At 42.4% G+C, this 16216-nt stretch overlaps 1 protein-coding gene across 4 annotated transcripts in view; it reads right to left on the reverse strand.

The window, feature by feature from the left end:
- LOC140735696 (rho GTPase-activating protein 17-like) overlaps positions 1-16216 on the reverse strand; it is a 192805-nt gene that overhangs the window by 83099 nt on the left and 93490 nt on the right. For all 4 annotated transcript variants that reach the window (XM_073061075.1, XM_073061073.1, XM_073061072.1 and 1 more), the window contains exon 3: positions 6209-6313. In XM_073061075.1, coding sequence (XP_072917176.1) covers positions 6209-6313 — 105 coding nt within the window. The remainder of the gene's footprint in view (positions 1-6208; positions 6314-16216) is intronic.

A 16216-nucleotide genomic window follows, 5' to 3' on the forward strand; every position in this document is an offset into this window, starting at 1 on the left:
AAGCCGAAATGGCATAAAGCAAAGAACCATTAATTTATATGGGAAAAATTTTCGTAAAAGCAAAAATCCTCTTTGTAATGCAAAAACAGGTTTCTAATATACCGGTAGGTCTTTTGTAAAAGCAAAGTGGTGTAAAGCGAACATTCGTAAACCGGGGGACACCTGTACCAGAATATTGAAAATTCTGCAATTTTGATATTAGAAAACTACCTTATGGACCTTTATACATTTCACCAATACCAGTTTCAAATATTCAACAAAAGGGATTTACATTTATCAGTGTCATTATGGAAGACATTTAGAGATGAACACATTCTATACTGTCATGTAACTAGATACCTACTCAGCATGGTGAGGGTCATTCATCATGTTAGTCCATAAGACATTTGTGCAGAATTAGGCCATTCAGCCCATTGAATCTGCTCCACCATTTGATCATGGTTGATCCTTTCTCTCTCAACACCATTCTCCTACCTTCTCCCCATAACCTTAATCCCCATAACTCAGCAAGAATCTATCAAACTCTGCCTTAAAATACACTCAATGACTTGGCCTCCACAGCCAAGTGGCAAAGAATTCCACAGATTCACCACCCTCTAGCTAAAGTCATTCCTCCTCATCTCTGTTCTAAATGGATGTCCCTCTATTCTGAGGCTTTGCCCTCTGGTCCTTCACTTCCCGAGTACGGCAAATGTATTCCATTGGCCACTCCTTTGCCCATTCTCCTGATCTGTCCAAATCCTTTTGTAGCCTCCCTGCTTCCTCAACACTCAAATACAAAAATACAACTGCAGATGCTGTGGATCAAAGAATACGTACACAAAGCTGGAAGAACTCAGCAGGACAGGCAGCATCCGTGAGAAAAGAGTAGCCAACGTTTCGGGCCGAGACCCTTCATCAGGAATGGGGGGAAAGAGAGGGCCGAAGCCCAGTAATAGAGATGGAGGGGGTAGGGACTAGAGGCGCCAGGTGGAAAACCAATCAGAGGAAAGATAAAGGGGGGAGGGGGAGGGAATAAGCATGAAAGAACTGTAGAGATAAAGAAGCAGAAAGTTGAAAGGGGAGAGAGGCAGAGAGGGACCTGGGATAAGGGAAGGGGGAGGGGAGGGAATTACCGGAAATTGGAGAATTCAATGTTCATACCACCAGACTGGAGGCTACCCAGACGGTAGATGAGGTGTTGCTCCTCCAACCTGAGTTTGGCCTCATCCATCATGGCAGTAGAGGAGGCCATGTATAGACATATCTAGATGGGAATGAGAGGCAGAGTTGAAGTGGGTGGCAACCTGGAGGTCCTGTCTATTGTGTCTATAGGTGCTCAACGGAGCGGTCCCCCAATCTGCGTTGAAGTGTTGCCTCACCTGGAAGGACTGTCTGGGGCCCGGAATGGTGGTAAGGGGGGAGGTGTGGGGACAGGTGTAGCATTTGCGCTTGCAGGGATAAGTGCCGGTCTCCATTTCTGGAGACAGACTATGCACTGACATCTTCTACAAACCCACTGACTCCCATAACTATCTTGACTATACCTCTTCCCACCCTGCCCAATGCAAAAATGCCATTCCCTATTCCCAGTTCCTCCGTCTCCGCCTCATCTGCTCCCAGGATGAGGCTTTCCGTTCCAGGACTTCTCAAATGTCCTCTTTCTTTCAGGATTGTGGTTTCCCTTCTGGGCGTCATCAAAGATGCCCGCACCCGCATGTCCTTCACTTCAGCCCTTAACCCATCCTCCCGTCACCACAACAGGGACAGGGTTCCCCTTGTCCTCACCTACTACCCCACCAGCCTCTGGATCCAACATATTATCCTCCGCAACTTCCGCCACCTTCAACAGGACCCCACCACCAAGTACATCTTTCCCTCCCTACCTCTCAGCTTCTCGCAGGGATCGTTCCCTCCGTGACTACCTGGTCCACAGGTCCCTCCTCATAGAACTCCCACCCGGCACTTATCCCTGCAAGCGCAAATGCTACACCTGTCCCCACACCTCCCCCCTTACCACCATTCCGAGCCCCAGACAGTCCTTCCAGGTGAGGCAACACTTCAACGCAGATTGGGGGACCGCTCCGTTGAGCACCTATGCTCCGTCCGTCACAATAGACAGGACCTCCCGGTTGCCACCCACTTCAACTCTGCCTCTCATTCCCATCTAGATATGTCCATACATGGCCTCCTCTACTGCCATGATGAGGCCAAACTCAGGTTGGAGGAGCAACACCTCATCTACCGTCTGGGTAGCCTCCAGCCTGGTGGTATGAACATTGAATTCTCCAATTTCCGGTAATTCCCTCCCCTCCCCCTTCCCTTATCCCAGGTCCCTCTCTGTCTCTCTCCCCTTTCAACTTTCTGCTTCTTTATCTCTACAGTTCTTTCATGCTTATTCCCTCCCCCTCCCCCTTTTATCTTTCCTCTGATTGGTTTTCCACCTGGCGCCTCTAGTCCCTACCCCCTCCCCTATCTCTATTACTGGGCTTCGGCCCTCTCTTTCCCCCCATTCCCAATGAAGGGTCTCGGCCCAAAACGCTGGCTACTCTTTTCTCATGGATGCTGCCTGACCTGCTGAGTTCTTCCAGCGTTGTGTACATATTCCTCAACACTACCTGCCTCTTTACATACCTTCATATCATCCGCAAATTTTGCCACAAAGCTATCAATTCCTGCCATGCAAATCACTGAAATACAAGGTAAAAACAAAAGTCACTGGCAGCTGAACAGAAAAGGCTCCCTTTATTCTCACTCTTTGCCTCCTGCCAATCAGCCAATGCTCTATGCAGGAATCTGTCAACTTCTGCTTTAAATAAACCCACGGACAATCGCAGTCTGTGGCAGAGCATTCCATAGATTCATCACTCTGTGGCCAAAATAATTGCTCCTTGCCTCTGTTCTAAAAGGTGGCCCCTCAATTCTGAGGCTGTGCACTCTAGTTCTGGAAACCCCCACCAGAGAAAATATCCTCTCAGTACTTTCAAGATTCAGTAGGTTTCAATGAGATCTCCTCGCATTCTTCTAAATTCGATTGAGTACAGGCCCAAAGCTGCAAAACACTCCTTATACATTAACCACTTCATTCCCAAAATCAACCTCATGAACCTCCACTGGACTTCCACCAATGACAATACAGTATTTTTGAAATATGGAGCCCAAACTGGTTGACAATGCTCCAAGTGCGGCCTGACTAGTGTCTTATAAAGGTTTAGAATTATCTCCTTGTTTTTATATTCTATTCCCCTTAATATAAATGCCAACACTGCATTTCCCTTCTTTACCACAGATTCAACCTGTAAGTTAACTTTCTGGAAGTCTTGCATGAGGACTCCCAAGTTCCTTTGCACCTCTGATGTTTGAATTTTCTCCCCATTTAGATAATAGTCTGCACTATTGTGTTCCTTTTAACAAAATGCACTATCATACATTTCCCAACACTGTATTCCATCTGCCACTTTTTTGTCCATTCTTCCAATCTGTCTAAGGCCTGCTGTTATTTATTTTATCATTAGTCTCAAAGTACTCCAAAATCTCATCCTTAATAATGAACTCCAACACTTTCCCAACCACTGAGATTAGGCTAACTGGTCTATAATTTTCCTTATTTTGCCTTCCTGCCTTCTTAAAGAGTGGAGTGACATTTGCAATCTTCCAGTCCTCTGGGACCATGCCAAAATCAAGTGATTCAAGAAATCTGCCATTTCTTTGGCCCCATTACTACCTCACCAGAATCATTTTCCAGAGGTCCAATAACAACTCTCACCTTTTTACTCTTCATATACCAAATTCTGCGGGACATATCTATCCTCATGCCTTGTTAATCATTCCCAGAAACTTCAGCTATCTTTGCTCTGCTGACATCTGTCAGTATCCCCGTCCAATCCACCTGGGCAAGCTCTTCTCTCATGCCTTTGGAATTCCCTTTATTCCAAAGTGATACTGATACATCTGACGTGCTTCTCCTCCTCAAATTGCGGCATGAATTCAAACATATTTTGATCATTGCCTCCTAATGGTTACTTTACATTAAGCTGACTACTAAAATCTGGATTATTACACAACACTCAATCTAAGATGGCCTTTCCCCGAGTAGGCTTAAGCACAAGCTCCTCTAAATATCCATCTTGGAGGCATTCAAGAAATTCCCTCTCTTGCGATCTGACACCAACCTGATTTTCCCAAACCCCTTGCATACTGAAGTCCCCCATTACAATTATGACATTACCCTTATTACATGGCCTTTCCAGCTCCCTTTGCAATCCCAACCCCACATCTTGGCTACTATTTGGAGGCCTATATATGATTTCAGCCACGACTCAATGATGCTCACAACGTCATACTGACCAATCTCTAATTGTGCCGTGAGTTTATTCACAATATTCTGAATGCTACGTGTATTTAGTACAACATCTTCAGTCCTGCATTCTTTGCCCTTTTGAATTTACCTCTGTGGTACAATTTAATTCTTTGCTCTCTCTGAATTTGTATCCAATCATTGCCTTGTCACTAGACACTAGAATACTACAGCACAGTACAGGCCCTTCAGCCCTCGATGTTGTGCCGACCCACATATTCCTTTAAAAAAAGGACTAAACCCACACGACCTCATAACCCTCTATTTTTCTTTCATCCATGTGCCTGTCCAAGAGGCTCTTAAATACCCCTAATGTTTTAGCCTCAACCACCATCCCTGGCAAGTCATTCCAGGCACCCACAACCCTCTGTGTAAAGAAAAAACCCTGATATCTCCCCTAAACTTCCCTCCCTTAACTTTGTACATATGCCCTCGGGTATTTGCTATTCATTCCCTGGGAAACAGGTACTGACTATCCACCCTATCTATGCTTCTCATAATCTTGTAGAGCTCTATCAAGTCCCCTCTCATCCTTCTATGCTCCAAAGAGAGAAGTCCCAGCTCTGCTAACCTTGCCTCATAAGACTCGTTTTCCAATCCAGGCAACATCCTGGTAAATCTCCTCTGCACCCTCTCCATAGCTTCCACATCCTTCCTATAATGAGGTGACCAGAACTGAACACAATAAGTGTGGTCTCACCAGAGACTTGTAGAGTTGCAACATGACCTCTCTACTCTTGAACTCAATCCCCCTGTTAATGAAGCCTAACATCCCATAGGCCTTCTTAACTACCCTATCAAGCTGTGCAGCGACCTTGAGGGATGTATGGATTTGAACCCCAAGGTCCCTCTGTTCATCCACACTCTTCAGTAACCGACCATTAACCCTGTACTCAGCCTTCTGGTTTGTCCTTCCAAAATGCATCACCTCACACTTATCCGGATTGAACTCCATCCGCCACTTTTCTGCCCAACTCTGCATCCTGTCTATATCCTCTTGTAACCTTCAACAACCTACAGCTTCATCCACAACTCCTCCAATCTTTGTGTCATCCGCAAACTTCCTCACCCATCCTTCCGCCTCTTCATCCAGGTCATTTATAAAAATCACAAAGAGCAGGGGTCCCAGGACAGATCCTTGGGGCACTCCACTTGTCACCGATCTCTGGGCAGAATACCTCCCTTCCACTACTACCCTCAGCTTTCTTTCTGTAAGCCGATTCTTTATCCAAACAGATTTTTTGTACTTCCTTACATTCATATTAGTCCCATCATCTACTTATAAAACTGCTTGCTCATCATCAGCTCTGTCATACTGGTTCCCCATCCCTCTGCCATATTAGTTTAAACCACTCCCAACAGCTCTAGTAAACCTGTCAACAAGGATATTGGTCCCCATCTTGTAATGCTTTTCTCTACTGTCTGGCTGGACAGCATCACCATAGTCAGAAAAGAATTTCAAATATCTTTCCTCATTCTGCAGCATATTAATTGAATTTCTGAAAGAGCTGGCTACTTCTACTTTTTACTGACACCATGCTCCTTAGTAAATCATAAAACATACTGGGCAAGTATGCCAATGATACTGGCTCTATCTCCCTGTTTTTCAGCTCTTTCTACTGCTACCATGTTGTCAGACTGTTATGAAATCCAATTTTCTTTAGTCTCAAGCCAGAATGACCAAATGCATTATCCTCAATCTCCATTTATTCAGTAAGCCAAGGTTTCACTCAGGTTTCCTATTTACTAGAGTGAACAGAAGATTTACACAAACTCATTTGCTGTCATCTTCAACAATAGTCAGAAAATTTAATTGGGTCAATATACGAATAGGAACTTCCCTTTGTTGTTATACATGATAGCATTACTTACACATCGTTTGTCCACATCCGTGCCCAGCTGAACTTGCAAACATGCAGACAGTCTTTTATGAATATTATGGGAAATAATCCTGATGGTATCCATGCGCTTCTCAATCTACAGCAGAAACAAGAATGGTAAATTTCAATTTAATCTCCCTTATTCGTTTCCATTTTGCAATTGAGCATAAAATACATAAATGGTTGATTGGTATTAATAAAGCCATGAATTATAAAACTATAGAATGCAGGGTGAGAATATAAAGAGAATCATACAGGACTGAATCTGATTGATAGCATCAGCTCACCATCTCTGGCAAATGAAACATTAAGTGCACTTAGTTTTTCAAAATAAAGAAGACAGAGTTTGCCTCAAAATATTCCTATCAGCTCCAAGAGCCATCTTGGAGAGTGCAATTTGATAGATTTGTAAACAAGCATCAATGGTTTGTTGATGGATTCTGGCTCCACTCCCAATGCTAAATCAGTTCATTCTGGAAGGCTCTGCCATATACCAGAGCTGCTACATTTCAAATATAGTATTAAACGGAGGCTCCATACAGTGATTCCTGGGCTCCAGATCAAGAATAGGGAGGACTCCAAAAGTCAGGCTATTCTTTCTTCTAACAACACCATGAAATAAAGTTGCTATCTGTAGGAGTATGTTGTTTGCAAATTCCAACAGCAACTGCACTTCAAAAAAGATTCATTGTCAAGTGCTGGGTGTATCTGATAGCATGAAAGGCACTTTATAAATGGAAACTATTTTCACTCAAGGAAACAGTGTCAATTTATTGACTACCTATCAGTCTGCCATCACTATATTATCCACTTCTTTAACACCCAATGATACTGCCTTTTCCTCACCTGCAAGCTGTAGAGTGCATTTAGGATTCTGGGCCTGAATCCTTACAGAATGAGTAAGAACAAAACAATCAAAAATAAAGATATGTTCAGACTTATGAATGGTCCAAGGAAGAAAAACTGATTTTTCAGTATGATTTCAGTATGAAATTTTAGTATCACTGCACAAAACACTGCTTTGTAACTGAGGTAAAAGAAGGAATTGAAGCCCATTGTTTCATTGGCCTGGTGTCCTCTCCATTTGATGAATTCATGGACAGGTGTATGGTGGTTGCTGTCTACAATGATTTTCAGGCTTAAGGGAAAGAGCCGAGTTTTGATCAGATTTGCAGAATTCAACCATCCAGCAAGGAGACAGAACCTTTGGTTCATCAGTTCCATACTGACCCTTCAGTCCATCTCCACTAAGCCCATCTGCCCACATTACTTATATGCCATGCCAACCAGTATTCATCTAAGTGCCTCTTAAACATAGTAATTACATCACTGATTTCATCACTTCCATTGGCAGACCATTCGAGTTCTCAACCACCCAGTTTTAAAAAAACTTATTTCTTAGCTATCTCTTAATATTCCTTCTTCTGACCTTAAACCTATGCCCTCTTGATTTTGATATCTCTACTGTGGAGAAGAAAGGTGTTCAGATTTACCCAGTCAATGCCTCTCATGATCTTATAAACGTCTGTCTGATCACACCCCTACTCCAACCTCCTTCACTTCAAGGAAAAAAGTTCAGCCTATAAATCTCTTCCCATATCTAAAGTCCTCCAATCAGGCAACAGGCTTCTGAATCCCCTCTGCATTCTCTCCAGTGCAATCACACCCTTCTGATAGTATGGTTTCCAGAACTGCACATAATACTGACAAAGGGTCTCGGCCCAAAACATTGACAGTGCTTCTCCTTATAGATGCTGCCTGGCCTGCTGTGTTCCACCAGCATTTTGTGTGTGTTGTGTGCACATAATACTCCAAGGGTGACCACTCATATTCTGTGTCCCAATCTATAAAGGCAAGCAGATGCCAGATGCCTACTTCACCACCTCTTGACTTCCATTGCTACTTTCAAGGAACAACATACTTGGATCCCTTGGCCTTAACCACAATAATTATCAATGGCCTATGTACTTTTCCTCAAAATTCGAATTAGGAAATATGAATTAGATCTTTTTTTTATAAATACTGTTAACTATTACTTGAGTATGTTTCTACAAGCTGAGTGTTTACAAATAAAACTGTTATTAATCAAATGTCAGGATCAATCATTAACTAACCCCTACCTGACAACTTCACCATCTACCAATTCATACACAATTGGTTTCAGCTCCTCTCAGCTATGTTGGAAGATGGGAACAAATTCTATCAGAGATACTGCTCCATTGAGTGATGAACAATCAGAAGTCAAATCTCCTAGGGAGATTTTGGCCACTGCCTTATGGCCAAATAGCTCTTTTTTTAAACTATAGAGAAATTCAAATGTAGAGAAAGATACTTGACAAGCTGTCAAATGAAAAGTTACTCCACAAGCTAAGCTCATAGCATTGTAGATAAAAGGGACATTTTCAGCTTGGCAAGCTCTAACTAGTGAGATGCCACACTGCCAAAGCTCTTCAGACTTTGTGAGATAAAGAGACTGGGTGTGTTGCCACACTCTGAAGATACAGTGTCTGCAAGACAATAAACACATAAAGCAAGTGGACACAAATTTGGCAAATGGTGCATAACATGAAGAAATATGAAATTATTCATTTTGCTAGAGTGAATGGAAAAGCAAATTACTTGAATGGAAAGAGACTGTATAAGTTCTGTTCACAGGAATCTGAAGTTACAAAAGTGACACATACACACAAATTGTTCGGAAGGAAAGTAGAAAGCTAGTTTTTATTAGAGGAGATTCAAGATTTTTTCAAGATGCAAGTTTATTTATCACACATAATTCAAAACATTCACTGAAATACGTTGTTTGCCTGAGGATGTGGTGAGGGCAGCCCGCTAGTGTTGCCAGACGTTCTGGTGCCAACATAACACGTTCATAATGCTTGACAGAACAACACAGAATACAAGCCAAACAATAAAAGCCCTTTTCCTCCCTCTCACACACATACATGCTCAGTACTTTAACCTCCAACAGACTTGGATTTGGGCTTTTAGACACTAGGCTTTGATCTCCCCAGGAGACTTGCAGAGATCGCAGACTCAGCTTCAGCCAATAGGTCCCAACTTCCAAACATCCAATTCGAACCCCACCCCCCCAGCCTTGCACAATCCTCAGCATCAATCTTAGAACATGCTGATCACTCGACACAAGGTCTCAAACTCCAGACTTGCTGATGACTGATGATGTCACTTCACTCGTCCTTCAACTCCCATCTCATCAATTTGCGAGCTCAGATGGTCATCGAAACTCATTCCTACTGTCGCAAGGAACTCCTGCTCTGGAACCCACTGAAAGCTCACAGACTTGGGGTGGGGAGTTGTGATGTCTACTTACTGATAATCCGACACTTAACCATGCAAGTCCTATATCCATGACAAAGATGGAGACTATCTGCAAGTGTACACACTGTAACACATCTAAAGTATTGTGTAGAGTTTGGTCTCCTTATTTGAGGGATATAATTGCATTTAATGCAGATCAGAGGGGATTAACTGGATTGATTCCCAGAATGAAGGGGCTAATATGAGAAAAGGCTGCTGCTGGAGCTTGAAGTATTCTATTGAAACCTAGAAGGTAACAGGCTTTTCAGCTTCCCAACAACCTTCTGCTTAATAACAGCAACAATACTCACTTCTGCCACCTGACTCTCAAACTTCTGGCATACTGCTGGAGTCTTTCTTAGTGAAGACTGATGCACAATACTTACTGTGTTTGTCTGCTGTTTCTTTGTCCTCCATTACTATCTCTCCAGCTGCATTTTCCAGTGGTCCGATATACACCTGAAAAAAGCTTTTTGTATCTTCTATTATACCATTTCCTATCCCCTTGTCCCTCTCTCATTTTATCTCCTTGCCCGCCCATCACCTCCCTCTGGTACTCTCCCCACCATTTTTCTTTCTTCCATGGCCTTCTGTCTCTTTCACCAATCAATAACTTCCTAGCGTTTCTCTCTCCCCTACCCCCACTTTTCAAAACTACTCTTCAACTTTTTTTCCTATAGTCTTGCCTGAAGGCTTTCAACCCGAAATGTTGACCATTTATTTTCACCAGATGCTGCCTGACCTGCTGAATTCCTCCAGCATTTTGTGTGTGTTGCTCGGATTTCCAGCATCTGCAGATTTTCTCGTGTTTGTCTTCCACCATTCAATAATTTCAATTAGGTCACTCTTCTGAATTCCAGTGAATACAGGCCAGAGTTGTCAAACACTTCATATAACAAACTGATCAATCCTGGAATCATTTTCATGAACCTCCTTTGAACCCTCTCAATTTTCAGCATATCCTTTCTATGATAAGGGGCCCAAAACTGCTCACAAGGCACCAACTGAGGCTACACTGGTGCTTTATAAAGTATCAACATTCCATCCTTACAGTTATATTCTAGTCCTCTTGATATAAATGCTACGCACACTCGAACCGGCTCACAATTAGCCAGTGTGCAGGCACAAAGGCCAGGTCCGCAACAAAAGGAAAAGCCTGCGGGGGTTTGTGAGTACGTGTCTCTTGGACCATCCGCGCCCGGGGAGGGCGGGATGAGGGAGACTTTAAAGCAAGGCTGTGAAGTTCGAATAAAACATTCTTTGATTGCAGTTTACCGACTCCGTGTCGTTATTTTAGCACTGCGTGTAGCACACCGCTACAATTGGTGACCCCGGCGGTCCAAATGATTTTTGGACCGGAGATGAACGACGCCGCATTTGTTCATGCGGTTTCATTGAAACTGCCAAGCTTCTGGACGCTATGACCTCACCTATGGTTCCAGCAAGCAGAAGCCCAATTCCACGTTCGGTAGATAACCTCAGAGGACACCCGTTACTACTACGTGGTGAGCTCGCTCGACCAGGACACAGCGGCCCAGGTTGTGGAGTTCGTACAGTCTCCCCCGGCAGATGGCAAGTACACGGAATTCAAAGCCCTGCTCCAAAGGACTTTCGGACTCTCACGCCGCGAGCGGGCTGCCCGTTTACTGAACCTGGATGGCTTGGGAGACAGACCTCCATCAGCTTTAATGAATGAGATGTTGTCTCTGGCCGACGGACGCACACCCTGCCTCATGTTTGAGCAGGCATTCCTGGAGCAGCTGCCCAAGGACATACGCCTGCTGCTGTCCGACGCAGATTTCAGCGACCCCCGGAAGGTGGCCACCCGGGCGGACGTGCTGTGGAACGCCAAGAAGGTGAGTGGGGCGTCCATCGCACAGATCACCCGGCCACGCTCCCAGCAGCAAACCAGTCCAGGCCCGGCCGCAGAGCCCGCTAAACCCAGAGGCAGGGATGGGGAGCCCAACGAACAATGGTGTTTCTACCACCAGTGGTGGGGCGCAGAAGCCCGCCGTTGTCACCTGCCCTGCAAGTTCCCGGGAAACGCCAGCGCCAGCCGCCACTGATGGCTACGGCAACTGGCTTTCGGGATAGCCTCCTGTATGTGTGGGACCAGCGGTCGAGACGCCGTTTTTTGGTCGACACCGGTGCCGAGATCAGCGTCTTACCTCCGACGAGTTACGACACCCGCAGCAGGGCGCCGGTTCCCCCCTGAGGGCCGTGAACGGCAGCACAGTAAGGACCTATGGCACCCGTCAGGTGCAGCTACAGTTCGGCTCCAGCCAGTTCACGTGGGAATTCACACTGGCTGCCGTAGCCCAACCGCTTCTGGGTGCGGATTTTTTGCGGTTTCACAGCCTACAGGTCGACCTGCCCAGGAAGAGACTGGTCCACGCCGAGACCTTTCAGACGTTCTCCCTGGGTGCAGCCCAGTTGCCAGCCCCTCACCTCGGCTCCATCACGCTGTCCGACAACGACTTCACCAGGGTCCTGGCGGATTTCCCATCGGTTCTGGCACCGCAGTTCGCGGCAGCCATGCCCCAACACGGCGTACAGCACCACATCCTGACCCAGGGACCACCCCTCCACGCCCGTGCTCGGCGGCTTCCCCCGGACAAGCTCCGACTGACGAAGGAGGAGTTCAAGAGGATGGAGGAATTGGGGATCATCAGGCGGTCCGACAGCCCATGGGCCTCCCCCCTGCACATGGTGCCCAAAGCAACAGGGGGCTGGAGACCATGCGGCGACTACCGCAGGCTGAACGAGGCTACCACACCGGACCGCTATCCTGTGCCGCACATTCAGGACTTTGCAGCAAACCTGCACGGCGCACGGATCTTCTCCAAGGTAGACCTCGTCCGAGGATACCATCAAATCCCGATGCATCCGGACGACGTCCCCAAAACGGCTCTCATCACCCCGTTCGGCCTTTTCGAGTTCCTCCACATGCCGTTCGGCCTGAAGAATGCCGCACAGACGTTCCAGCGGTTAATGGACGCGACCGGACTTCGCATTCATCTATTTGGACGACATCCTCATAGCCAGCAGCAGTCGTCAGGAACATCTGTCCCAAATCCGTCAACTCTATGCCCGGCTGAGTGACTACGGTCTAACAATCAACCCGGCCAAATGCCAGTTCGGGCTCAACACCACTGACTTTCTGGGCCACAGGATTACTAAAGACGGGGCAACCCCTCTGCCCGCCAAGGTAGATGCGGTCCGCCATTTCCCCCGACACACCACGGTCAAAGGCCTTCAGGAATTCGTAGGTATGGTCAATGTCTACCACCGCTTCCTCCCTTCAGCTGCCCGGATCATGCGCCCCCTAGAGCATTCAAGGCAAGTCAGAGAACCACAAATCTGGGGAAGGGTCGAAACTCATCTCAAAGGCAATGAACATACTCGGAAAGTGCCACACTAGACTGCATAATTTTGAAAAAGCCAGTTTCACGTAAAAACGATAGGCGTCCATACCAAATGTGTTTTGTTTTTTTTTTTAATTTTATTTAATTGCATTTTTAAATTATTACAAGTGTAGAAAAAAAAGTATGTATCCCTTCCCCCCTCCCCTTAACCCCTCCCCCCCTAACTTCCCTATATATAAAAAAAAAATTAAGAAAGAAAAAAAAGAAAGGAAGAGTGCCTGGTTGTTGGAAGGTCTCCACAAGCTCCATGGAGTTCTTAATAACTTTAGTATATATATTTATTTCTTTCCCCAAGTAACCAACTATTTCATCTTCAGAGCACCTATATATTTAATCCTGTCTTTTGTAAATAAGGGCCCCAAATTTTCAAAAATGTTTCATATTTATCTCTTAAATTATAAGTAATTTTTTCTAATGGAATACAGCCATAGACTTCTTTTTTCCAACAATCTATACTTAAATATGTATCTGATTTCCAAGTAATTGCAATAGCCTTTTTGGCTACAGCCAGTGCAATTTTTATGAATTCTTTCTGATATTTATTTAGTTTGAGTTTCGGTTTTGTCCCTTCAATATCACCTAGTAAAAGTAATATTGGATTATGAGGAAGTTGTATTCCCGTAATTTGTTCCAATAAAAGTCTTAAATTTGTCCAAAAAGGTTGAATTTTAGAACAAGACCATGTAGAATGTAAAAATGTACCAGTTTCTTGGTTACATCGGAAACACTGATCAGATAAACTTGGATTTAATTTATTTATTTTTTGTGGTGTAATATATAATTGATGTAAAAAGTTATATTGCACTAATCTTAACCGAACATTTATTGTATTTGTCATACTATCAAGACATAGTCTTGACCAATTTGTTTCTTCAATTTTAATATTCAAATCACTTTCCCATTTTTGTCTTGACTTATGGACTCCTTGTTTAATTGCCTGTTTTTGAATCAAATTATACATACAAGATATAAATTTTTCAATATTTCCTTTTTGAATTAAAATTTCTATTTCTTTAGATTTCGGCAATAACATTGTTTGACCTAGTTTTTCTCTTATGTAAGCCCTTAATTGAAAGTAACAAAATAAAGTGTTATTTGATACTTTATATTTATTCTTTAATTGATCGAATGACATTAATATACCTCCTTCAAAACAATCTCCTATGTATTTAATCCCTTTTTGAAACCAATTATATAAAAGTTGATTGTCCATTCTAAAAGGAATAAGTCTATTTTGAATTAAAGATCTCTTTGCTAATAAAGATTTTTTTGTCTCATCATCAACACTTATCTTATTCCATAAATCAATCAAATGTTTTAATATAGGAGATTCTTTCTTTTCCCGTATCCATTTAGATTCCCATTTATATATAAAATCTTCTGGTACGTTTTCTCCTATTTTGTCTAGTTCTATTTTAATCCATGCCAGTTTATCTTTCTCAAAAAAAGATGCAATAAATCTAAGTTGATTTGCTTTATGATAATTCTTGAAATTTGGAAGTTGTAACCCTCCTAGATCAAATTTCCATGTCAATTTTTCCAATGATATTCTTGACATCTTACCTTTCCAGAGAAACTTCCTCACATATTTGTTTATCTCTTGAAAAAACTTCTGGGGTAATTGTATTGGTAATGATTGAAATAAATATTGTAGTCTAGGGAATATATTCATTTTTATAGTATTTACTCTACCTACTAGTGTTATTGGTAATGCCATCCATTTATCAAGATCTTCCTGAATTTTTTTCAAAAGTGGTGAATAGTCATTGTCAACTCTTATACCTAAATATTTTATACCATTTGCCGGCCATCTAAATTGAGTTATTAATCGACATTGACTATAGTCTCCATTAGTAAGAGGTAAAATTTCACTTTTATCCCAATTTACTTTATAACCTGATATTTTCCCACATTCTTCTAATCTATAAGATAATTTACCTAATGAATGTAATGGATCTGTTAAATAAAGTAGAACATCATCAGCAAATAAATTAATCTTGTATTCTTCCTGATTAACTCTGAAACCCTTAATATCTGGGTCCATTCTAATTAATTCAGCTAATGGCTCTATTGCCAACACAAACAAAGCAGGTGATAATGGACAACCTTGCCTAGTTGATCTTGTTAACTGAAATGGTGTCGAAATTTGACCATTTGTCACTACTTTAGCTTTGGGATTAGTATTTAAGGTTTTAATCCATTTTATAAATGATGTTCCTAATCCATATTTTTCCAATACCTTAAATAAAAAATCCCATTCCAATCTATCAAATGCTTTTTCTGCATCTAAAGCAACTGCCACACTCATTTCCTCCCTCTTTTGCGCTAAATGGATTATACTAATTAACCGGGTTACATTATCTGCCGATTGTCTATTTTTGATAAATCCTGTTTGATCCATATGCACTAATTTTGGTAAGCATTTAGATAATCTATTAGATAAGATTTTTGCTATTATTTTATAATCAGTATTTAATAAAGAAATAGGTCTATATGATGCTGGTTTTAAAAGGTCTCTATCTTTTTTTGGCAATACTATTAAAATAGCTGTTGAAAAAGATTCTGGAAGTCTATGCGTTCTTTCCGCTTGATGTATTAACTCCATAAAGGGAGAAATTAATAAATCTTTAAACTTTTTATAAAATTCAGGCGGAAAACCATCTTCTCCTGGGGATTTATTACTTTGAAGTGATCCTAGAGCTTCTTCAACCTCCTTCACTGTAAAAGGCATACCTAATCCCTTCTGTTCTTCCATATCTAATTTTGGAAGAGTTATTTGTGCTAAAAATCTTTCTATCTTAACATCATCATTTTTTGATTCAGATTTATACAACTCAGAATAAAAGTTCTTAAAAGCCTCATTAATTTCTAGAGGCTTATAAGTAACTTTATTCACTTTTGTTCGGATTGCATTTATTGTTTTAGAAACCTGATCTGTTTTTAACTGCCATGCAAGGATCTTATGTGATCTTTCACCTAGTTCATAATATCTCTGTTTAGTTCTCATAATTGCTTTTTCTGTTCGATGTCTGGAGTGTATTATATTTTAACTTCTTATTGATAAGTTGTCTTCGTTTTTCTTCTGTCATATTTCTTTGAGATTCTTTTTCTAATTTTATAATCTCTTTTTCCAATTGATCTATTTCTATCATATATTCCTTCTTAATTTTAGAGGTATAACTTATTATCTGACCTCTCAAATATGCCTTCATTGCTTCCCACAATATAAATTTATCATCATCTGAATGTAAATTTGT

Source organism: Hemitrygon akajei, chromosome 11 (assembly GCF_048418815.1).
Source record: "Hemitrygon akajei chromosome 11, sHemAka1.3, whole genome shotgun sequence".
NCBI classification, from domain to species: Eukaryota; Metazoa; Chordata; class Chondrichthyes; order Myliobatiformes; family Dasyatidae; genus Hemitrygon; species Hemitrygon akajei.